The sequence below is a fragment of the Rhopalosiphum maidis genome, chromosome 1, assembly GCF_003676215.2.
Source record: "Rhopalosiphum maidis isolate BTI-1 chromosome 1, ASM367621v3, whole genome shotgun sequence".
Taxonomy (NCBI): Eukaryota; Metazoa; Arthropoda; class Insecta; order Hemiptera; family Aphididae; genus Rhopalosiphum; species Rhopalosiphum maidis.
Window position 1 is genome coordinate 60,389,955 of NC_040877.1, and position 27,239 is coordinate 60,417,193.

Sequence of the window (27,239 nt, forward strand, 5' to 3'; positions counted from 1 at the left end):
TTGTTATTTTTTAATCAAAAATCAATTAACACCAAATTTTTTCTAGTGATTAAAATATGATATGCCCAGTATTTAATTTATGTTAAATCATTAGGCAAGAACTGTATAATATTTTTTATCAAATTTGATTTGGATAATACAAACATGCAACATTTTATAAAACTTCTATGTAGTTACTACTTTAAGTTCTATTACAATATTTAATACTTATATACACTTATATATTTAGACTTATTTAGTCTGTACTAGAGTATCAATTAGGAAAGAAAGACCTTTATCATTAAAATAATCGTTTTTTTGCTATTATTTATTTATTTTGATATTAACAAGGTTACTGGAGTAAAAACTCGTGTAGACGCCCAGGAGTCATCTTGTTTGTTATAAATAAACTGACAGTATTTTATGTTTTAATTATGTAGTCATTACTCAGTGATAAAATTATAAAACTAATAATTACAAACATAACTTTTTAGATCTTTTAATACAATCACAGTTAATATAAGGTATAACATGTATGTAACTTAAAATTTTTAAGTTTTTATTATATCCAGAGCAAGGCTTTACTTTGTTTATATTGAATAAAATAATAAAACTTTGTTTAGTGATAGCTGTGCACCTGTAGGATACTGAAAACGTTTATACATACAATTATTTAATGATATAACACGTTACTAGCTATGACAAAATTAAGACAATGGTTAAGAACTGAGAATATAGGTATTTAAATATAAAGAAGTTGAATGTTTATTATTTTATAAAATAATAATAACACTTTATAATATTCTAACTGGGTATATTACTTAGGTTCAAGACAGTGTTATTATCTAAAGTTGAAAACGATGAACATAACTGCATGTCTGGTAACAACTACTCTAGAAATGAGACAAAATACTAAATACTTCTAGATGCTCAATTCATATTTATACAAGTCCTAGCAATGACATAATATGGAACTATGATGATGTGTTGGACTTTTTTATTTTAATATTAAATTAATTAAATTTATGCTGAGTATTTATTCGTTATGCTATGTTAATATTAATGTAACTACTAACTATCTGGAAACAGTGTGTTTTAACTTTTGTACACTTAATATTCAGAACTAATTATTCATATATTTGTGTTCAAATATTGATGGTTTCAAACTCTGCATCACATTAATTATATTTCTGTACATTTAAAAAATGTAATAATCTTATTGTATTTATTTTTTGTAAAATTTACCATTTTGTTGGTTGTCAATATCTAAAAGACAAATTAGACATTTTTACTCGTTAGATCTATTTTCAAATATAGTGAAGTTTTGCACTCTTTTCTAATTATATAAAAATATATAAATATGAATGTTGGAAAGAATACATTACTATTAAAACATGTGAAATACAAAGAAAAAATAATGCAAAATATGTGTGACATTAATATATATTTAGGTATATCATTTTAATAAAACAAAATACAAAAAAATTAAATTAAAAATATTTCGATCGACTTAAGGTATACAATATAATATAAACTTAAATAACAAATATTAATAGGTATTTATAAAAAAAACATAGTTTAATATAGCCTAAGAATATACGATATTTGTATGCAGTAAAATAAGCGCTTAAGCACATAATCATACCATTATGATTAACAAAAATATTAAATAAATAATTATTTACAAATAATTTAATTATCATTCAATTTTAATAAAACTTATTATCTGTTCATTGTTTATTAAAATTTATTTGTTCCAAATTCTATACAACTAACTAATAGGGAAAACCGAATGCATATAGGTAATATTAAAATAAAATATAATATATTCACAACTGTAACATTATTCATTAAATATTTGATATTATAAATTGTACCATACTATTTAAAAAAAAATAATAATATACGATGTTTGAACATTTTCTATTCCTTCTTAAAAATTTAATTCCTACCCATTTTTTGTTATGCTTTTCCATTTTATGAAATGTGCTCAATTTTTGATATTTTCTTTCATTTTAATCGGACTTACACATATTATTATAATCGTTGATAATATATGTATAATTTACATATTAATTAGGTTTTAGTTTATAATGAATTGTAAATGTTTACAGTGTGTCAGTAACACTTGTAGTTACCTACCTACCACCGTCCGGTTTACAGTTAGCCGTTAGGATATATTTAAAATACAAATAATATAATATATACCTATAAATAGTTCAGTTTTCAATGTCTGTTGTGTATGTATAAGCCAGCGTAATATTATATATGAATATAGGTATTTAAGTTTAAGTTTAAAGTGCAGGTACGCAAACCCATGAAGACTGACAAAATAAGTCGAAGAGTCAAGAGGTGCAAGAAGATCGTTTTTTAGCATGTTGAATTAATGTTTTATATTATAAAATATATTTTTATGCTTACCATAACGTATTAATTGGTAAAAACTAGTGTAAATTTTATGATGCCTTTGCGCCTAACTATGGTCAGTTTTTCATTTCCCAAGGAACCCATATTTTGATACTTTATGAAAAAAAAAATCTAAATATTGTATTGGCTTAGCAATTAGTTTTAAGGTATATTTAATATTTATTTACGATCCCGTCTAAAATTATACATTATCATTATCATAACCTACTTACGAAAATACATAAAACAGTTAGGTACTATTTAATATATTAATAATAAGTATGATATTATTATTATATAATATCATATGTCTGTGGACAAATAATGGGTAGCAGGCGTTTTTTCTGTCCTCTTGAATATTATTGCTGTTGAACAGTTGAAGCAGTTCTCGACTTTTTCCAATCGTTGAATATTAAATACACTCCAGTTCCGTACACAGCCGCGTTGATAAATCCGAACAACTAAAGTTATAAAAAGTGAAAAAAAAATTACTACTACTACTAATAATAATATATTAGTAAATACTAAATATATCCACAAATAACAGGTAATACTAACATTCAATTTTAATATGCTAGATTGTCTAAAAAATATTAATCATTTTTTTTATATAAACATATCAGACTTGAGTGAAATAGTTTTTAAAAATATTTGAATACTTTATGATAATAGTATTCCCAAGTATTTGGAATACTTTTTATGAAGTATTCCAAATATTTTTTAAGTACTTTTTTTTAGTAGATTTAGATTTCAATAACAAAAATATATTTTTTTTTCAATTCAGTGTTTATAAGTGAACATTGTCCAATCTATTCGTTATAAATTTTATTTAAATTATAATATTGTGTGATTCATTTAAGTAATAAAGTGGGTAACTTTTTTAGTAAAACCTAATAAAGATTAAAGGAACATTGTACTCACAAAAGAAACTATTAATTAATACTTAATTATAATATAATTATTATTTTTATAAAAAGTAGTACAATACTCAACTGCTTTAAGGCAATAGCCAAGTTGTTGTGTCTTAAATAATTATAATAATTACAAATTCAACGTTTCAAATTGGAAATAACATTACCCACTAAAAATAGTATAAAACAAAATGATATATTGCTATGAAATATTTTGAATAGAAATATACACAGATTATAGGTGATGGTTATATACAAATGCAAGAGTAATTTCTATGACAGAAGAAGTAATAAAATTATTTTTAGTGTAATTGAACGGTAAAAAAGTATTCGAATACTACCCAAGTCTGATACCTATATAATTTTCTGTTATATAAAAAAAACTTTTTTGTAAACAATTTATACATTTTATTATTTTATATTTGAGGTTTTCTATTTTTTGAAAAACGTCAACTTATCATTGATATACGTATTTTTAATGTCATTTTCGGATATTCCTAAGTAAAATATTTTTCTAGGAATTTTGATACATAATCGAATTTCAAATGACAACTTAGTTAATATTTAATTATGTTTAAATTCAATAGGTATTAATATTTAAGATCAGCAAAGCTTCGAGGGAAGTGATATAAGTACAGCTTCACAGTGGTACCTTGAAATTTACAAAATATTGGTAACTACTCCGCTCATATAAACTTTTTGAATGTAAACATTATTATAACTATATTTGAAATTCAATAGATATTAATCAAGATTATTTTCTTTACATAAAAAAATATATTTTTTCAAAGACTTTAATACTTTTTAACAAACGAATGTTAAAACAATCAACAGTATTATTATAGCACACTTACTCCTGCCGCTATGTTAGGATTTTTGTAATACGATTGGTACGGTCTGGACCAGGCTGAAAGTTGTACGATGAACGCAACTGTGTACAGGACAGTTAACAGGAGCGTGTTGAAGAATTCCTGGAAAATTGATATTTCGATGTTAATATTTATAAATTATAATTGATTCGTGGATTCATGGCAACGAGATCACGATGGTCACTTTTTATCATCAGATAGTAAAATTGTTATGCTTAAATTGGGTTCCAATTTTTTAGGCCACGATGTATAAAGATATTGTGGTCGTAATATTTTAATTAGTATCTATATTATGATAATATAGTAAGAACATAAGAATATAAAATACAGTTAGGGAACTTTCAAGTATGATGTTTGAAAACTTAATTCAAGTGTAATTAAAATCCTTGGCCATTCCTAATATTATATTATTAATTTGATTAGTATACATGTAATAACTAATAATAATAATAATAATACTGTATTACCGTGAGCACCCAATTTATCGGGAAATTGATAGCTTCTCGGATGGAAAGCAAATAGACAAATGACCAGATGGCAGTCGCTATAAAACTGATGATGACCACGAACAGGAACCAATTGGTGCCCGGTAACCTGGCTGGCGAAGCAAGTGCTAAACATATTATGCCGAGTATCTGAAATGATTAAAAAATATTAACGATAAATTTTTTTTGTTTTTAATCAACTCTGTTTGCATTCTATATGCAAATATAAATAATATTAATAATATGTATTTTATACTAATAATATGAATATTCATCGTGGCATAGAATACTTATGAATGAAAATTATCGTGTTCGTGTGGAAAATATATTATAAGTACTGGTGTATTATTTTAATGTGCATTAATGTACGTGATTCACGTATATTTGCAGCGTTTGAAACTGTATATTATAAAATGTAGGTATAATACAATTAAAATTTAATAGGTTTACCAATTGGCACTTACCCGGTGATTATTAAAGTAAAACAATCATTATTTCAAAAACTATAAACGTTTTTTTAAATAATTTTAAATGATAACAAAACAATATATATTTAATTAGAAACAAATTATATTTTTTGTAATTTTTTTATCGCTTTATTTTATTTCAAGTTTTTTTCTAAATTTTAATGACAATACCTACATACATTTTAATTTCATATTCTGAGGTAAAATATTTATTGATTTAATAATTAGTTTAAACTTAAAAAGTATTTAAATTTTTAACGTTTGAATGCATTTTATAAGTTATAACCAATTAATTTATCATTTAAAATTCGATTTTTATACATCAAAATTTTTTGAAAAATATTCAACTTTTGATATTAAAAATATATATTGTCATTTATAAAAGTAAAAACTCTAAAATGATAATGATAAAATAAACAATTTTACTTATAAAAATTAATGCTTTGTAATAAGTTTGAAAATATTTTTCAAAACGCTAATAGATTTTGAAATAATAAGCAAGTAGGTATTTTGTGTATCAAACAATATTATATAAATACCTAAACATTACAAACCCGATCGCCCACTATACACGCAGCACTACAGCACTTGTACCCACTAACATATTAAATTATATTTCGACAAATATTACAATAGGTAGGTATATTTTAACCAGTACGATTTACAATAATAACGATTAAATCTATTCCGATTTACTTGTGATGGAAGTGTGTAGTATGGCTATATTATATACAGAGTGAATCACAAGGCATGTTCGCCTTCTAAATCATGCTGTTATTGAAAATTTGATTTTTGAAATTTTCAAATATTCTTAAGGACCATAATTTTCTTTAAGAACTAATGATTTTCCTGTGATATGATACAAACTTCGATTTTTCAAAAAAGAACCCTCATTTTCAACTATAAATTATTTAGTAGATAATTTAAACGAATAATTTTTGAGTTATTTAACTTTGTGTAATAAATACACAATAAATGCTAAAATCTAAGATTAAACCTATTTTATATTTTTGTAAAAAGTTTTATTACCCTTAGTCCTTACTCTTTTAATGGCTTAATATAAACATTTTAATAACTGAAAAACTATTTGTTTGAATTTTGAATTAGATTTATCAATATTTTCAAAAAAAATATTCACTCATTTTGATGAATGATCTCAAATGACCTTATTTTAAAAACAGAAGTTGGAATCACCGTCATATAACACTTTTTAATAGTTTCTAAAAATAATCCCAATAATCTTAAAACACGGTCTTTACTTTTTAGTAATTTTAAATATTCCAAGAAACAGAATCTAAATAAATTCATAATTAAATGAGGGAAGCATGCTTGGTGATTCACTCCGTATGTACATATATATATATATAGACACGTGTGAAAAACTAAAAACATAAACGAAGGTCACCCATATACCTACTTAATAACATATAGATAGATCATAGATATAACCATTTACAGCGATGACTGCAGTATATACATATATAATATTTATCTGCACGGCTATATATGTCGTACAGTTCTCCACGCGTTGTGTATAGTAATAATATATTAAAATATTATATAGGACCATTAATGCCGCACGCGCGGGAGTCTGCACCACATATATATGCGACAATGCCCACGCCAAGTCTTGGCCATGAAAACCAACGAATTCATTTGCCGTCGACGCGTTTGCAGCTATACCGTTTTCCGTGTGTACCCCATAACCTATATATATATATATATATCATTTATCGTATACATTTTTATAACCGCGACGGTCGTACTTATAACCGCACGCGATATAATAATAATGTAAACCGCATTAATGCTTTTTCCACCAAAAACAATGTAAAACATTAATTGTACACACGTATTCTTAAATAATACTGACCAAGGTAGCCTATATTATAATAATTATTAACTAGTTACTAGTAAGTACAATATAATACGTGTGACATGTATTATTTTTTATAATTCTATATTATAGCTGCGCGTTAAAGTTCGTCTGGCGTAACTTCATATACACATTTTTTTATGCAATTTAACGATAAAAGCGCACGGCACCCAAAGTTTTAATTTTTTTTTATGTGAGTCTATAAATACTATAATATATTTCGTATGGTTTGCAGTCATGCAGGCGAAATTACTGAACAGACGTTGATATATTCAATACATATTATAGTAAAAAATAACAATGTGCACACGCCGCGAACTGAGACCATCTTTGTCGTCTGCATTAAACAATGTCCCAAAGTGTTTCCTATGGACCCTAGCACCATTACCCCCCGTGTATTGTGAATATGTATGCCTTTGGATATATTATAATACCGCAGGAGTCTTTAAACAGTTTAAACTAGGGTTGTTAAGTTTTGAAAGTTGCCAAGTTTCGTCTATAAATCGCAGCGAATAATCCAAAAAATAAACTATTAAACATTATCTTATTCGTTTCTAATTTGATTTTGTTGTGATTTTTTAATGAAGTATAATTCATATATTCTAGATTTATATTCAAAATTAAACATAGCTACAATAAATCGTCAAGCATGGGAAAAATATGCAGTTGAGTATAATTATACTTTTAAACTTGCCTTCAATTTAAGTTTATTTTAAGGTTCAACGCATTTTTATATAACTCAATATTTTTATTGTAACTATAATATATGTTTTGACCAGCAAAGAGATTTAATTTCGTTTTACATGGACATGCTCACACACTATCGTATGTATGGCTGTATAGAATCAAAATGTTTTAAGACCCCTGTATGTGGATGTAGGTTAGTGTGTGGTGAGAACGGCGACGAACAAAAAAAAAATGATATTGTAGACAGAAATGAAATTGGATAGGAGTTCTTAAGTTAGGACACTAACACCGTCGGACAATGTTACAGTCTTTCAGTATATAATTTAACAATTAACATCAACTAGTAGCGTGTTTGTATTTTGTAATTCATATATACGATGTTAACGTTTAGCATCTATGTCGTGAAGTGCCACGATAAGTTAAAACAATTTTACATTACTTATACAAAATGTATACTTTTTATGCTACTCTATGAAAGTATGAAGTATGAGTATAACTATTTGAAAATAGTTCCACGTGTCTGTATGGTTCCGTCAATCTGTGTGACTAAACTGATACAGTGGCAAGTGGGTTCACTGGGTTGGCTGGAATTATGACTGCATATTGCGGAAATAATATAACGAATAGTATCTGGATTCTATGTGGAACACGATGAGTCAACTTATTTTGATTCTTTGATTTTTTTTAATTTCATAGACTTTAATTTTCTTCGATCTATAATCATAAAGACTGGTCGGATACTTGACGGCTTAGTATTCATTCGAAAACCTGGGTTTTTCAGATTTTTTTTCGAAAGGATCTGGAAAATTTGGTTTTATTTATCATTTGCGGGATAAATGGTTTTGACGAAAAAAACTGGAATCCGGAAAAATTGTGAAATTTCATGAAAAAATGGTTTAAAAAATTTTTTCTAAAGAATTGAAAAAGTTATGTAAAGTAAAAAGGAAACAACCTAATAAGTAATTATCATTATTCATAATACATTAATTATTTAATATACTATAATTTAAAAAGTCTGCATTATAGTCGATGAATCTTGCAGATTCTATACTTTATTTATATAATTTGTAATAACTATAATTATTAATTATTTAGTATTTAGTATTTACAATTTAATTATTAATAGTAAATAGTTAATAGTGTTAATACAATGATTCGTACTTAGTATTGGGAAGTGTGAAATGACAATGACAGGTTTCTTTATTTATTTATTTTAACAGGGTTTTTTTTACTTCAATTATTTTAAACGTAAATACAATTTTTTAATTTTCTAAAAACTAGTTTTTTTTTCAGAAATGTATTATTATAATATTCTTAAATTTTTCCATATTTTCCGAAGCTTTAGGAAAAAAAATACTAGTTTTATCCGGAAATTTTCTGGCATTTGGTCGCTAGGAACCCGCCAGTATCTATCTAATGAGTAGAAGTCCAAACATAAATTTTTTTTTATAGTATAACTAAATACAAAATTTTAAATTAAATATAGGTATCTATTATGGACATCAAATTTACATTATTGTCTTGGGTGTTTTATAAAATTATAAAATAAAACAATAAAATAATTGTTTGTAATTATTATTACGAAACTATTTTTTTAATTTTTTTTTTTTTACGTTTTTAGGTATTAGTTTCCAAGGAGGATTCTATCCGAATTTTGGGTCCATCCACTTGACTTCAGCACAGGTCAATATTACCTACATTATATTGTGTTATAGACTTATTATAATTCATAGGTAACTATATCGTTACCATATGTAACGGTGTTGCTATAGACGACATACTAATCATATTGTAACGTCTGTACTCTGTAGCTATGACATTTATGTGTCGCGGTATATTATTATAATTTATTATCGACCGATCGATTTAATATTATTATTCCCGTCACTATGCAGTGGTTGTTAGTATTTTCTTTCCGCAGTCGCGTATAGCGGTATTCTTCGCGCCGCGATCCAGAAAGCGATTAAAGTACCGTTCGCACAAGGTACACTTCGTAATGCACTAACGCTACATCATATACGTATACATATACATATTATTATATTATTATAGAAAACTATATATCGGCATAGGTACCTTATATATATATATATGTTATTTAATACGTTTTATGTATACGAATACTGTCCCGTGGGCTGACTAAAAGAGAAGTTTTCAAAAAAAAAATCTCCAAACAATGGCTATTGCTGCACACGAATCACACATCAACGATATGCCTGTTTATTGTATTATTATTACTATTACTATTATATTTATGATGTAATAATGTTTGCACTGCACGACGACGACGATGGCTCCCTGTACGTGCAGATATTTTTCCATTGAAAAAAACCGATTTTCATTATTTTTAATTTTACATTATTATGTAGGTACTAAAATATTATACCGTACGATTTTCCTTCGAAACCTGGCGAAGAGCTAACTGAGCGTGTATATTCGACGACGTCATTATTATTATTATTATTATTGTATAATGTATATGATATGGTTTTGGATAAAAAAAAATATAACTTAGTAGGTACTGCGCGCAGTTATATATCATAATATTACGTAGCGTAAAATTAATTATTCTGCACAGCACACGTCTTATAATTTTACCGTATTTTCGTATTTATTAATATAAGTACGTATTAAACCTATATATCCGCAGGTTGCACGTATATAATTGGTACAACCAGTAGTTATACCGTATTTTGTATTTCTGCAGCATAATCAATATATTAAGTCTATATGAATAGCGATTGGTGGTGACCTCTTTGGCCTTTGTGCACACAATCAAATATAGTTACTATTATATTATATATAATTATTAAAGCCTATATAGCTATCATACATAATGGATCATTCATAATATAATAATTTGAATAATTATATTTAAATATTATCATAACAATAAAATACTGTTGCGAAAAATACCCCCCCCCCCTTAAAAAAAACAATTGCCATCAGCTAGAAATTCTTGTCTCAACAACTGCATCAGTAGTGAAATTCACGTATAGGGTGGTAACAAGTAGTGCAATTGCGCTATGATTTTACGCGGTACCAAGGCCAACATTTTGGGGTTACCGTAAACAAACACTAAAAATGCACAACTTATCACAAAATTGTATTTTTATAGGTTTTGTCATTCTATGATATGTATAAGAGAAACGTGAGGACTGAGAAGTGTTATACTAATAGTCTAATATAAAAGTATTTAATAAATAATTAATACATTATTTATCTTCATAGCATTAAAAAAAATTGTATGTTGATCATAGAACCGTAAGTCAAAATTTTCAAACTTTCGTGGGAAAACAATTGTTCAATATACGATTTGAAGAAATCTATGGGAATATGCACTCCTAAATGTAATAAATCTAATATAAATGATTATGATGGAGTTTTATTAGTAAATTAGATATTTTACACCACCACTGCATAAAAATATTTTATTATTATTATTATTATTAATCTGTGATTATAATCCTATATATATTTATATAAAATCGTAAAATAATTTAATATTTTTTAAATAATTATACGTAGGTACCCATCAAATAGTTCATACTTTTTAATATGATTTAAAACTCCTTAGGAACTGCTCCTGAATCCTCAAACGAGTTCTCTCAGTGGACAGCGAGACCCAGTATTCATATTATTATTATTATCACGAAATAAAAAAATGTATAAAAACGGTCTGTATAAAAATTGTCTATAACTATATAATAGCTGGCTTAATAACTTGCAGTCGATTCCTTAAAATGATAGTTATTATTGTTTTAACAATATTTATTTAAACCTTAAAAAAAAAATTCCTATTAGGAATCGGTTTGCGCCTTGAGAATATAATATACGTAGAAGACGATTTAAACGATGTACATGCAATTTATTGTTGTATAATTGGTCCAAACTTCTGACTGGGAAACTAAACCCACGCATCATCACTGTATGTCCGTATATGTGTATCATAATCACGAGAAATAGGAATGTATTTGTATATATATACATTTTTTTGTATTTTATGACTGTAGAGAGTGAGTGTCGACAATATTACTTTAAAAACAATTACAGCAGAGCTCTAACGATATTTTTATATACGTGAAGTGTAGTGGTGTATAATTAAGAGAGAACATCTGGGGAGTATGGAATTTCAAAAACAAATTATTATTGTACAAAACTAAAACGTATATACACGGGAAAAAATAATATAGTGTTATTGGTTGTAGAACAATTTAAATTTTTTAAACAAATATAATAATATTTATATTATAAGCACACGATTTTCTTTTAACCTCTTCAGACTTAAGAGCAACCATGGTATAATTCTCGACAATACATTAATATATTATACAACATTGTTATAATTATTATTTAAAAAGAAAACGTTTTGAGTTTCCGAACCACGCAATCCGTGACATGTTTTTTCTCGCGGAAAAACACGATTTATATAGTCAACTCTTTATTTATTTTGTTGACGTTTTTTTTTCTTCCGTTATTGTTGAATTTCTCTTTGTGAGAACAAACCGGAGAAAACGTCGTTGCGTCGGTTTAATTGTCGTGAAGAAAAAAAACCTCTACAATATGCTCGCTGTACTATATAAAGAGAACTCGATTAAAATTACACTATACCAATTAATATACAAGACCGAAGTTTTTCCATTATTATCGCTTTTGCTCGCCTCGCGGTCATATATTCATTGAGCACTGCACGCCGAATTTTGTCACAAACTCGTAATACCGTCAAATTTAATTATACATTATGTTTTTCAACGAAAGTCGATTTTTCTATTCATATTTCATACGTGTATAATATATTGTTTTGGACAATAGCAGGCTATAGGTCCTGTACTATACTCGTATTATATATATTCAGCCATTGGAGTGTTCGACAAAAGTACATAATTACACGTAGTTTTTCCTCTCGAAAAACTCGTTCATGTCAACAAAATGTATAATATTTACCTTCTGGTGATGACAATATTGCAAATACTGTATATATAATAACCACAAAACTCGAAAACGATTATTTTATGGCACTTATAAAATATAATGTATAATCTCCATTTTTTCTAACGTAACCTCAACTGTCATTCATATGGGTATTTGTTCAACATTTAAATAAACGAGTTGTCGAGGAAACATTTAATATGGAAACTTAAGTGTCGAACGATATATAATATATATATTATATATATATGCACTTGTATACATATTATTATATTATTATATACTATTTATATTTTATATTATTAGTTATAAATTTATAATAGGTATATTGCGTCTTATTTATTGTCTTATTTTTCTCGGCGATTTTCAAATTCAGTATTTGACGCAGTTCCGCGCGTGCGATGTTCTTATTACAATATGAGATACGGCTAATGTGAATCTATTATTAGGACATCCAGAAACGTTGCAGAAGCAAGACTATATATACGTTTAAACGTTTCAACTTTTATTGCAGATATTATTAATATGCGATGCTGTTTTCATTAAACCATTTGAATTACAGCTTTGCTTTCAATCAGTTCAACAAACGAATAGGATATTATTATGATAAAATTATGTACATACCAAAAAAATTTCTCTTAATTTACGATTGATTAGACAAAAAACTTATAGAAACATAATATATTATGATAAATTGTATCAGTATAATAAGTAGTATGTATTTGTATGTTCACACCACTTTTGAGCAGGAATATTTTAAAAGTTTATGGAGGAGTTTCCCGCCCAAGCCAATTATTTTTTCCCTGTAACACGTAAAAACATTGTTTTTCAAAAACCATAATGTATGTTCACAGCACTTTTTGACAGGAAGATTTAAAAAAAATAATCGTTTTAAATGGAATAAGAAAATAGTTTGACTTAAATAAAAAATAATTTATTAATATTTGTTGTTTCAAGTATTATGTTACCTTAATCAAACCGTGTTCTTATTCAATTTAAAACAATCATTATTTTTTTTTTAAAAAAGTGTGTTTAAGGATATACGGAATTTATTATAAATTGTGTTATACGGAAAAAAATTGGCTCGAGGAGGATACTCCTGCTTGAAATATAAAAATTTCCCTGCTCAAAAGTGCTGTGAACATACAAATACATACTACTTGTAAATGATAGTAGGTAATAGGTATACCACAAGTGACGTAAGTATACACAATTATACTAAATACGAGCACTAGATTATATACAAGACGGTAACAATCCATTATAGACAGTCAATTAGAGGTGCTCGAACGCGTGTTGTACCCAATTCGGCGCCGTGTGGTGAACACACACACGTCTTCATACGCGTTCCATAGCGCATTGATCAAAACTGTAAATCTTAATTATATAATTTTGAAAGAAATTAATCGCACTTGAACGTTTTCAAGTATCTAGTATAAGTCCTACTACTGTAAAGATAGAAGTATTTTGTTGTCTCTCAAAAAATATCGTCGAATGATATTTATATTACTATAGAAATCGCTTATTCAAAACAAATGTCAGGTCTTTAAAATTAAAGGTGTACGCATTATGGTTTTTGTGTGCGCTACAGACATTTAAAATAAATTACACGCGCGTACTTTGTAAGTAATCATTATTCCATGGTTCTGCTGTTGTCTGTTCGCTGTTGATTATTTTCTGATCATTTCCGACCATAGGTACTTTTTTTTCTTAATAAAATACGAATTAAAAATACTTGTTTATGTTTTTGCGCTGCACGACGCAACGGCTTAACTACTATAAGGAAAGTTTCAGGTTAAAATGAGAATTTAAAACTCGTTCCATTATAACATACGTCATAAACGTCACATGCATTTTATTTTACACAGACTCATCGCCGTGGTAGCGCGATGACGCAAACGTTACGAGCAATATTCGTATTTCGGTATAATATTATTATACAAAATTCAGTAATGTAGAGGTATATATTATATTATACGTACCAATATATAATGCACGTTATAATAATATTATTTATAATATACTCGCTCCGTAGTTCCGTACACATCACATATAAACACCAACTAATATGGAAACGTTTTGTCGCGATGGTTTTATGAGATGTTCATGTACCTACACGTACTCGCGCCACTATATACATATATATATATATATACATAAATCTATGCCATGTCCATATGCACGCATACATCTCGCAGCAGCTGTAAAAATGACTGAAGTCTCGACGTTTTTTTTTTTTTTAATGAAAACGTACGTATTGTATAGCCCGGAGACGTTGACACAAGCGCGGATACCTACTTATATATATTATATTATATTATACCTATTATAATAAGCTTTCATTTCTGTGGGAATTTCGTTTATAGTGTGTAGGCATAATAATTGCATATGAACATTAAATTCATTTTATACTACTCGTATAATAATACTCAACTGTAAATCACGGTACCGGGGTATAAATGGTATAATAATGTTGCTGTGTATATTTTATGATATTATGTCGTAGCTGTAGCGTACATAAACTCATTATTTACCTACTGTATGCACCGAACAATAATAACGAAAACTATGCTACGCGATTGCATAATATTTGTGATGACCGCATCTGCCGTCAATCAATAAAATCTGTTATGAAAATAATAATATTTAAAATAAAAAACAAACAAAACCGCACGGACAAAATAATGTTATTACCAGCTATAATACACACACACACACACACACACACATACACACACACACACACACACAGGTATCAATTATTTCTATTATATACATTATTGATATCTCAATATATTTTAAGCGTGTAATCACTGCGGCCACTGGAATCATACGCTAAGTCCGGATTTCACTACATAATACTACCAGTCACGTAGACCGGAGGAAGGGTAGGGACTGAGGTTCAATATCAATAGTATGATAATCGACCTGCAAACGTGTTCTGAAAAAGTAAATAAATAAATGAGTTTACTCGTATATACTTATCTATATACTATATTTATATTATACACGTACGTATTACGTATACAGGGTAATTCAGATTCACCAATCATAATCATATTTTTAAATGTTTAGGAATTTTTGTACTACTTAGGAAATGTTCTGTGATGATATAAACTTCTGTTTTTTTTTTTTAACAAAAAAACTTTTTTATTTTGGATAGTTTTTTAAATGGGAATATACCTAGTTTAAAGTTTTTTAATTATTAAAATATTCAAATTAAAAATAAAAGTTTTCAAAAATGGTTGTACTAAAATATAAAATAGATATTAATATACTATAATACCAGACACTGTGCAATTTTCATAAATAATATACGTCAACATTTTCAGGAAAATTATTTATAAAAAAAAATGTACAATTTAAAAGTGAGGTTGTAATTTGAAAAACAGAAGTTTGTATCTTTATATAGAACATTTCCTAAGTATTCCAAAAAATTCAGAAAATCAGATTTAGAATAGCTGCACGCGTTATTAAAGAAGAAAATGTAAGTAGAGCATGTTTGATGAATCACCCGTGTCTATATTATAAATTATATGATAATAATATAATATGCTGTACTTATGGCCGGCCGGCAGTGAACGCGACAGTCTGTACTCTGTATAACAATATGTAGAACTTAACTATTATAGGCTCACACCATAAACTTATGATACGTGATAACACGCGTGAAACATTCGAGTATACACAGGTAGTCCATTTAACGGTATCAAAATTCAAAATGAACGACGTTCAAGAATATTGATTTGTTTTATTTTTATATCAACATTTATAATTGCAATGGCGTATATGTGTTGTGCCTCGAGCAAGTTGGTGAACTATTGTGATTATTCATGTTTAAACGATGAATTACCTATAGTATTTAGAAATTCAAATTTCATCACAAAAAGGTATCACCTCAGTGATGAATTGGACCAATCAATCATAAATTTGTATTTTACTTGTATTTCCTGTAATAATATTTTCCCATTAATATTGTACAAATTATGATGTAACGAATATTTTTATAATTTCTTATTTTTGGCCAACAAATTTATCTTATCTTATCTTTATCAACACTATCAAGTGTACAATAAAATAAATAATATAACATTGTAATAAGTAAAAGTTGACGTACTTACTTATTATGTACGTGTAAATAATACAACAAGATAAACGCGGTTCTCAGAGTATAGTGTATCAGGCATGAATACTAAATAGTCAAAATTATTTTGGAAGGATAAAACCTTTAGTCCCATAATTTATTTATAGGTAAGTGTACCCAAGACAGTTTTTATTTAGGGGACTGGGGAGGCAAAATATTTGTTCATCCTTTTCTACTATAACTCTATAAGTAAAAACAAACATAGAAATCGACTTAAATACAATATTATATGTGAGAATGTTTTAAAAAAAAAAATAATAGTATGTTTTTTAATCATACTAAAGGAGCAATCATATAATAATCAAATTATATTCTTAAAATTAAAAAAGAAGCAATTAGTATTTTGTTACTTTCATAACTTGATAGTTTGGTGTCTATAATTTATTAATTATCATAAATTATAAAGTGCAATAGAAAAAAAAAACTATAAACACCATATTATCCTTTATAATATATATAAATAAAATGATGATTATATATAATTAGAAAATATAAATTAAGGTCCACGAAGGAAATACATCTATACACTCCTCTTATCATTGTTAAAATGTAAGAGAATATTGCATGTATGTATGTATGTATGCACATATACTGATATTATATACTGTTTATAACAAATATATGCATATATATCATCATGTATTAAAAAGCGAAACAGCTTGATAACATATTAGTGGAGCGGTCTAAGCCTCCATATTCCTGTCGCTATAAACTGGAGCAGTATAACTTTTTTTTCTCAAAAATATGCCCTTCAACAATTTCCCTATTGACGATGAGAATTATTGTTTCCCAAGCTCTGGGATACAATTATGTTATTAAGTGTTCTGTAAACAATACAAAAAGATTGATACAAATAAGCAATTTTGTATGGTGGTTCATGAAATGTTTGAGCTCACCGGCTGCTATTTTCGGGGTTAATCGCGAGATCGGCGAGCTAAGACGAACGTCGCGTCCTATTTACGCGATGATTATATAAATCTTTATTTTATCGGGTATAAATACGCTGCGATGTTATATCTTTCATTGCGATAAAAAAGCAGTACATTAATATTATTATTATTGTATTGTGTAGACGCCACGGCGGACCGAATGCTCGGCTAGACGTGGTAAAACGGTGACTGCGATTTCTAATCTCGTCGGTATAAAATATACATAATAAGATGACGGAAAAACGAAAAGAAATTGTTTTCACAGATAAAAAATAAACGATTTATCGAAACGTTTTTACGGCTCTAAAACGAGAACGGTTCCGCGCGCGAGCGCACTTAATACACCGCGTGCATAACAAATAATATTTTAATATCGCTCGTCAAACCTAAAAACGACGAGTAAGTATAGCATTAATATATTACTATATTATGGATTTAGAATACTTTAACGTTATCTTCGTGTCTATCACACCACTCACACCTATGTATACATATTATTAGGATCCAAAGTTCAATGTGGTGGATTTTATATTATTGGTGATGTCAAAACCATGTTATAACGATACATTCAAATACATATTTCGATTCATGCAACAGATATGAATTATATATAACATGTATATAGATAGATAATAACTTGAAGAATGGAACTTTTAATTTATTAACATTACTGTCTTATTGTATTTTTTTATAAACTTTTAGTGCTCAAAATATACCAATACTTTTTGGAGTGTAAAACTAGGTGATTCAAAATATTATCTCAAGAAATTTTGTTAGGTTCTCAGCTTAACAATTATAAAATAGTTGAACATAGAATTTTACATTATCCTACTTTTTGGTATTTTTATATGTTTAAAATATATTTAATAATATAGTCACAAGCCTGCAGGGTTATTTTCCGATAAAAACCATTACCAACTTTTTTTGTTTGTAACCTTAGAATTATTAAACTTCTTCAGATATTAAAATATATTGTATTCAATTGATTTTTTATAATAAAATTAAAAAAATCTTTACGTAATTTTGTATGGAATTTTTAGCCATTTTTTTTTTTATAGTTTTTGGTGAATTTAAATCCGGGGCACACTTAAGTAATTCCAAAATGTCAATAACTAAATAGTTTGATAAAATAAATATTTTTATTTACTTAAATGTTCAATGTTTTCTATCGTGTACATGTACGAGTATATACAAACAAATTTATTACTAACTCATCAAAATATTTAGTTTTAAAAGTACCATTTTTTTTGTAATTATTGTTAAATGAGTTTTTAATTTAAACATCAACAATTGTATTTATTTTTTATTTATATCTGGATAAAATTAATGTGAATAAATTTAAACATTCGTTGTAAATCCATTTAAATAACGCCCAGAATTACCATTAAAGTATAAACTGATAAGTTAGATATATACACTATAGTATATTGTAGTGCGCACTGCGCATCATATTTCTATGGCTATTATAGAATTGCCATCCATATCATATTGCATGAAAATTGTCATTCAAGTGACCGTGTATACATACGTTATACATATTATTATATTCAAATATTTAATCGAGTTGAATCTGAACAAATCTTAGCGAAATGCGCAAACGATCTGTAGCCGAGCGTCTAACGTTGCCCATCATATCCCGACATATCTAATAATATATGTGTATAATGTATATAATTGACCGTGTATAGAAGAATTGTTTACTCTTTTATGCTTACAGTACTTACACCTATCCTCACCAATTTTCCCTTATGGCTGGAATAGAAACAATCTAAATTACAAATTAACAACAACAATCAATTTAAGCTGTTAAAACATTTAAATATCAGCATAACTGATAATGATCGATAATAATATCATAATATAGCTTCCTCGCCATATAAAGTATAGTTATTATATTAAAATAATTATGTAATCAATAATCAATGTATCATATTTTTTTCTTATTAAACATTTTAAATGTTAAAATAATATACTTTATAATATATATATATATATATTTTATAAATATGTAAATGATGCTTAGATGTACCTATGTATTAACGAAGAATACGGTTAATTCTGACCTATCGCTTTTACTTATATTATGATGAGTGATGACTGATGAATTACTTCAGATGGACTTTTGCAGATTATGATATTATTATGTTAACGGTTGATACAACCGCAAATATTCTTTTGAAACTACTTTTATCGTTTTCTGCGTATTTTCATCATTTATTTCTGAACGGTTAGGTCTCTCAAGTATAAGTACACAATTTACGCTATGTGTATATAATAATATTGTCGCTTGTAGCGGTATTACACAACTATATAACTCACTTTATGATCATTTCATGTACGCATATAGTCGTTTATTTCTTCAAAGCCGACAGATTGTTTTCTTTACCATTATTCCAATTCTATATATATATATATATATAATATAGAAACTTTACACGTACGCACATAGCACATCCATCACACAGAAACCGTAACAATTAATATAATTGCAATCAATATAAGACGCGACCTGCGGTCATTACCGTCCAACGGTATAGTTAGAAAATGCAATTTTCTTATAACTACTTACATAATATAGCTGCATACGAAAACCAAACATATTTTTTAACATAAATATTTAATTTATGTCTTATACATTTTTGTTTATTTTATTCGTTCACGCGTATTTTATTCCTCAGCGACATTAAAGTCATTTTTACTAAATAGTTTTATACTATAATGATTTAAGGTTAATCCATATTATTCACGATTCATTTATTTTTTCCGCGCGCGTGGACATATCATACAAAGTTAAATTAAACTCCGAAGTTGCGTTTTACGGTCCCCCGATGGGGGACAAAGAGGACGTTGATTGGGGACATACATCAAAGCATATTGTAATTTACAGCAAAGAATTCATATAAATATATAATATTATGTATGCATCGAAAACCTTTTAACCATTAAATTAAAAAAAAAAAAACGATTTTTCTTTAATTTTTCCAGTCTATTTTATTTTATAATACCGTGACGTACAACAATAATGATTGTCTCTTGCCGAACACATTTATATAATCGTTTCATTATTGAATTTAAAGTCACCAATTTGTATGGGTTGACGCGTGTTATATAATTATATTAATTTATCAAAGTAAAATACGTGAAATATTAAAAACGAACCACAACAATGAATATACAAAATAATAATAATAATATATTTTTGCCAAGTGCATTAAAGACGGCGAAAGATAAAGTTATCATTTGAACATTCTATACAGCTGTTATAATATTTATTTTTTCAATTATCATTATATTTGTGATGTACGTAATATTTGAATAAGACACAGTTTAATACTTTAATGTTCTGCATGATTCGAGACAATTATGATGGTGTCATTATTACTCAGTTGGAAACCGCTCCCGAAAAGACATAAAAAAATCAACTATTGAGACATCGGCACATGGCAATACATATTACACAGAGATAAAAAAAATGTCAAGAAAATATAAACCAATTAAGATAATACTATACGGTCTATACGGATGGTGCTGGTGCGTGGATAAAACTCATAAATTTAGTCATTTTTAGATTATTGTTTAGTACGCTATATTGTAAAAAACAATTTCTACATACTTAGTTATTTTTAATATTTTCAAAATATTTTATTTCTGTATTTTTTTTTAATTCAGTTAATCGGTGAAAAATGTTAAAGCCTTTAAAGAAAAATAACATTTTTTCGTTTCCTCCGAAAAAGTGATTATTTGACTACATTTTTACTCTTTTACATCACCATCCATTTATAATATAATATATGTAGATATAGATATGTGTACCTACTTATTAATACCTTATACCTATTATTATAATGTGCGTCTTTTAGTCGCAGACTATATAAAACCATTCGTTGCAAAATACATATTATAATATTATGTTCAACTGTAATTTATGAACTCAGAAAAGGGAAGTATGAAGGACTTAAAAAATATTTATTGTTCAAGCATCCGTTTTATTTTGGCTTTGAACAGTATGGTGTAGAATGTTTAGATATAATATTCAAAACGATGTCAATTAGCTTTAAATTTTTAATGTTACTATGTTTTGTCCATGCGAGTCCATATCACCACGACCCCTATGACCGTATAATGTTATCATCGACTAACTATATATTAGACGCATACTACTATGATACAATGATGCATGTAACTAATAACTATGCGTGGCTATATAGTTGTACAATCATTTTACCGACCCAAAAAATGTTCCTCGACGAATATACTAAAGTTAAAAGGACACTGTCGTCGCCCGCATGATGGTTAGTTTGTTAAACGCGATAATGTCCATATTATATGTTATGTGAATATATTATAATAACTAAAATATACAAGGTTATAATGTAATAGTAGGTAATCCAACTTTATCGTTTAATCTTTAATCATGCTAGGAAATTAAAATTGTAGCGTTAATAAGGGATGATGTTTTGATAGATGATAATATAATATCAGAATTCACAGCATAAAATACACTTACCTATTATATTATAGATATTATACTAAATTATTATTATAATTTATTTATCGAATAAAACAGATGTTTAACATAAATAAATAAACAATATAATTTAATACTTAAAGGAAAAAAACGACTCACCATTCTAAACTATATTATCATCTCAAGACAATCATTCGAAATACTCCCGGACATTTACAACATATGACTAAAACGATACTGCCCCGCAGATTTATAGATCGAGAAAAATATTAAAATGCTTTGCTGTGGAGCTTATACTATAGTATTATAGTATATCAGTATAATGCTACCCCATTCGCCATTATTATATTATATTTAAATATTTTTATAAGTTTACGGTATTAAATACTATATTGAAATATTCAATAAAATATATTTTCATCTTAGTAAGTGCGTAAATGAGTGACTACTCGTTCAAATGTGGATGTATTAATATTTTAAAAAAATCATCTTGTATGTATAATGTATATTATATTATACTATTATTATCTATTATACTATGGGTATATTTTATAACTTTTGAGGATATACTATTATGAAACCATTATAACTACTGTCTCTCATTTTCTTTCACTCTAATGAAAATAAAACAGAAACATATTATTAAAAAAAGATAGGTACCGCGTGGTGTGGTCCGCCTCCGCTTTAATTATTTTTCATTTTAATGCGAACAAAGAACGGGCAACCGTCTTGTAATTATGACTGTATCATACTGTTTGTTAACCGGTAGAAATTAGTTTAATTAACGTTCAATTAAGACATTTAGCCGTTTGTGCGTTGCGTGTAAGGATATACGTAGATATACGCACTCGCCACACACACACATATCATAAATCATATTGCACGCTGTTGCAGGTCAGTGTGTCGACGACGCCAATGGTCATATAATGTGCCCCATAGCTGATCGTCAAGTGCTAACAGTCTGCGAGCGGAAGTACAGATACCACTTATGCCGCGTAACAGCAGGAAACGGAAAAAAATGAATACGACCACGATCGCGACAACAGCGTATTTATTAATGAAAAACTTCTCGAGCGTAGGAGTACTTGCAGTAGTAGTATACTCCGTCGAAAACACCGTTGCAACGACTTGAGTACCGTCATCGTCGTCGTCATTCGTCCTACTTAAAACAGTTAAAACTGTGTGAACGCGGCACACACCTGCTCACACGGACCTAATGATCAATAATATTATTATTATTATTTTATTGAGTGTGAATGATTATGACGTGAAATTTCGAAAAAAGTTGTTTAGAAAAATGTATTGTATACGTATAGACTTATTACGAGATGGTAAAGAAATAAAAATATTAGCTATGTCTCACTATCACCAGTATCACCGCATCTTCTCTTTGGACAAATAATATTATTTTATTAACAATTGCGGGAATAATAAAAATTTTCGAAAACTAGGAAAAGGAGAGGTGACTTCGGCTCCTTAATATTTTTTATAAACTAATATAGTATATTATATAACTATAAACTCACAGGAAAAAGTAATGAAAAATATACACTAGGTATATAAGTATAACTGTATAAGTATTTTGTACTCCGTTCATATAGTAGGAAATTGTTTAGAATGTCTAACGAGTAAGGACTGAGCGAAACTGATACCCAATCGCTCTATTTATATTGTATGCCACTGCTACTTACGCAGAAAGTGATTTTAATGACAACCGACCTATGCGATTTATTTTTAAAATATCATATACTGCAGTGGGTAATATAATATAATATAATATACATTTTTTAATAATTTATTCCATCCATTTATAACGTTTAGGTATAGATAGGAGTTATATTATGACAATGTAATGATATGTACGTACCTAATGTACTTTGCACCTGTGTAAACTAAAAAATGAAACTTATGGACAAAAAGTTCCACCTAAAAATGTTAACGAAATAAGTAATTATTATATTCTATACATAATGTTGCTTAAAAATAATAAAGTTTAAATGGTGTTTAAATCTAAATAAATAGGATACACGTCAAGTGTTGCATTATCTGTTTATGTTTGTTCGAGAAACATTTGTTTAAATGTTCATAAAATAATAATAATAACAACTATATAATATGTATAGTCTGCAATAGTGCAGTTCATTGTTAAAACGATCGCTCTGTACACAAACATATACATTTCAGAAATATAATATATTAACGAGGTGTAGAGTCGCGCGTAGAGCAGGTATAATATATAGGTGAACTTTTCTTTTTCCGTCTTCCCTCGCGTGGGTTACCTCGTGCAGTGTGTCACAGCAATTATTCGTATTTATAAACATTATATTATTATACACGTTATCCCCCCAATACATGCCTAATAACCCACAGTTTTGTTTTTTATTTTACCACATTCCGTTCGGATATTGTTATTATCATTCGTGTAGCAGAACAAGATCAGGTTTTCATAATGGCCTGGAGCTTTGTTGTTATAATTATTTCATAAAAAAAGTCGTTCGGTCCAAGTCTCCGGAATCCGTATTATTTATGCATCCACGTGAACGATAAACAATTTTAAATCGTTTCACAGACACATCGAAAATCCGTAAACAATGGGGTGAAATAAAATCTGTCACCATAGACTAAAAATGTTTGAACGACCGTTTATTCCTTCCATAATAATGGTTTATAATTTAACGTTAATGTCTAACGGTTTTACAATATTAAAATGTATTCACGCTCAAGTAAAAAAGTTATTTATCATTACGACGCGTTCCTACGATAATATTATGGTTTTTTAAATCACAATTTTTTCTCTACAAACCGGCGTCTAAAAATAAAACATATGTATGCGTGTCACTTTTTCTCGCGCGTATGTGTTAAGGACAAATCGTTTGATATTATAAAATGTGGTGGTGCGTTTTCCACGTCTGCAATGAATTTAATTTAATGATAACTGTTTCAATATTACGATGTATCAATTGAATGCGTTATAATTTCTTGAATCAAATATTGTAAATATTACAATACTAAAACAAAACATGTTGTAATACAGTTCAATCGATAATAATGTGTTATTCTATTCAGATGTTCAACTAAATATTATTCATAATTAGGACGTATATTTTAGGACGCTACGTATGTATGTAATATATAACTGTGGATACGCCGCAGTGGCTTTGTTTTTTTCTTCAAACCGTACAAGAATGAGAAGGTATTTTTAAAACTCGATCTGTAAGGATTGAACAATATTAACGTGGGTTATATACTATAAATGTCTATGGGCTGTGACGTTGTGTACATTTGTTGTATGTATCTATAGGTACGCAAAGTTTGGACAGTTTGGCGAGTATAATATGGATCAATATTTTATATTTGAATATATTTTGTATTATACAATATAATATAATTATACGAGTATATATTTATTTTTGTCCGCTTTTCAGTCCAAACACGTAAATAGCATTATTTGGAAAATAATAAAACGTGTAATTAAATTTCCGTTTATGTTATAATATTTTCATCCGTAATGTATGATAATATAATAATAATTGTGTGCGTTTCTTTTAACAGTATGACAAAAATCTATTGTAGTAGCCTTGTGGAAGTTAGGTGCGCCAAGAATGCTTAAACCTATTTTGATGGGTTTACACGCGGTGGTGGTGGCGTAAGGCTTGGCCAATGGGTGTTTCTTTTTAAGTATGCACGCGCACTCAACAAATTTTATTAAAATAACAAAAACATCAATTCAGAATTGTATACGTATAGATTATATTGATTATAATATTGTGTTTATACTCGTAAAAAATATGTGTTAAATGTATCCGACGTTTCTTTGCGTAAACAACTACAAAAGTGTTATAATATAATAGCTATGTATATAAATATTATATATACATAAATTAGTTTGTCCCTAATTCCAATAAAACCACAACATACCAACGTTTTTTTTTATTATTTTAAACAAATGGTTTAATGATTCATCAAGTGAACATTTAAAGCCAATATTAAAATCCAAACATTTATGATGAAATTATGATTTCATTGATAATTTTCATCGCCTATCAAAAATTACGTCTTTATAGCTTTGCATGTTAAATAATTGTTTAAAATCTTTTAAATATTTTTCGTTTCCGTTCTTTTGTTTCTCAACCACAAAAACGCGATACAATTATTTTGTATAGACATTTTTTAAATTATTTAAATTTGATACAATTGCACTTTATTGTTCTTTCCAGAGATATTCCATTATTTTATTCTGTTGTAGCGCTTACCGTGTATCGTGTGAGTTGACAGTTTATCTCTGACTGGAATATCATGATTATGAATGAAATATGTGCATATTATAATTAGGTAGGATTGTTATATGTTCCTACATATTATTACTATTACTATTATTCAAACGACTTCGGAAAAAAGTATTTTAAAAAAGCACAGGGGATAGGTCTAACGTTCAGAATATGTTATTCAACAACAAAACCGATGGAATGTTTCATATTTCAGTGACTATACAAAATAATAGTTTTTACCGAAATATTTGTTTTTATTTTTTGTAAAAACCAATCGTTAAAATACTATAATAGTTTATTGCAAATGTAATTACAGTTAATAATATGTATATGTTATATTATTTTAAAACGTATATAAATATTTATCATGAAACTTACCAACTGTGCTAATTTCAGTATCCCTGGCAAGGTTTTGAAATATTTGTAATTGATTTCTACCCAAGAAAAAATGTTGTTCATGTTTCCATTTTCCACTCCAGGTTTTCCAGGTTTGGATTCGGGATTTTGAACGGTAACCACAGTTTCCGGCATTATTTTAATATATTTTTACAGATTTACTTATAATGAAAAATAAATTGTATATTTGTACAATATTTTTATTAATGTTAGATTTCCTTTATACGTAAACGCTTAAAGACTTTATAGGCGAATAACCGTCGGTCGTTGCTCGTGTGTTGACTGGAATTGAACTACCTATTCAATAATGTTCACGCTGAACTGCGGTCAGCCAGCTGTACACAGCCCGTATTCGTATAGTATGGCGTTTAGAGAGGGGCAGTCGTATACATGAACGAGAATAGTAATCTTCGTTTTAATTTCCA

General features: G+C 27.8%; 1 protein-coding gene across 1 annotated transcript; it reads right to left on the reverse strand.

Annotated features, from left to right (window-relative positions):
* Positions 1-1,586: 1,586 nt before the first annotated feature.
* LOC113550948 (CKLF-like MARVEL transmembrane domain-containing protein 8) lies at positions 1,587-27,112 on the reverse strand. Its single transcript, XM_026952922.1, has 4 exons — positions 26,797-27,112; positions 4,633-4,800; positions 4,151-4,267; positions 1,587-2,846 (listed from the first exon to the last, which is right to left on the reverse strand). The coding sequence occupies exons 1-4, from the start codon at positions 26,947-26,949 to the stop codon at positions 2,745-2,747; spliced, it is 540 nt and encodes a 179-aa protein (XP_026808723.1). The 5' UTR covers positions 26,950-27,112; the 3' UTR covers positions 1,587-2,744.
* Positions 27,113-27,239: the final 127 nt, after the last annotated feature.

Excerpts from the sequence above, each read along its gene's own strand:
- LOC113550948 (XM_026952922.1), bottom strand. The coding sequence starts at position 26,949 with ATGCCGGAAACTGTGGTTACCGTTCAAAATCCCGAATCCAAACCTGGA. Across the intron at positions 4,801-26,796 it reads TACTGAAATTAGCACAGTTG|ATACTCGGCATAATATGTTT; the intron begins GTAAGTTTCATG and ends TAATCATTTCAG. Across the intron at positions 4,268-4,632 it reads CGATAAATTGGGTGCTCACG|GAATTCTTCAACACGCTCCT; the intron begins GTAATACAGTAT and ends TCAATTTTCCAG.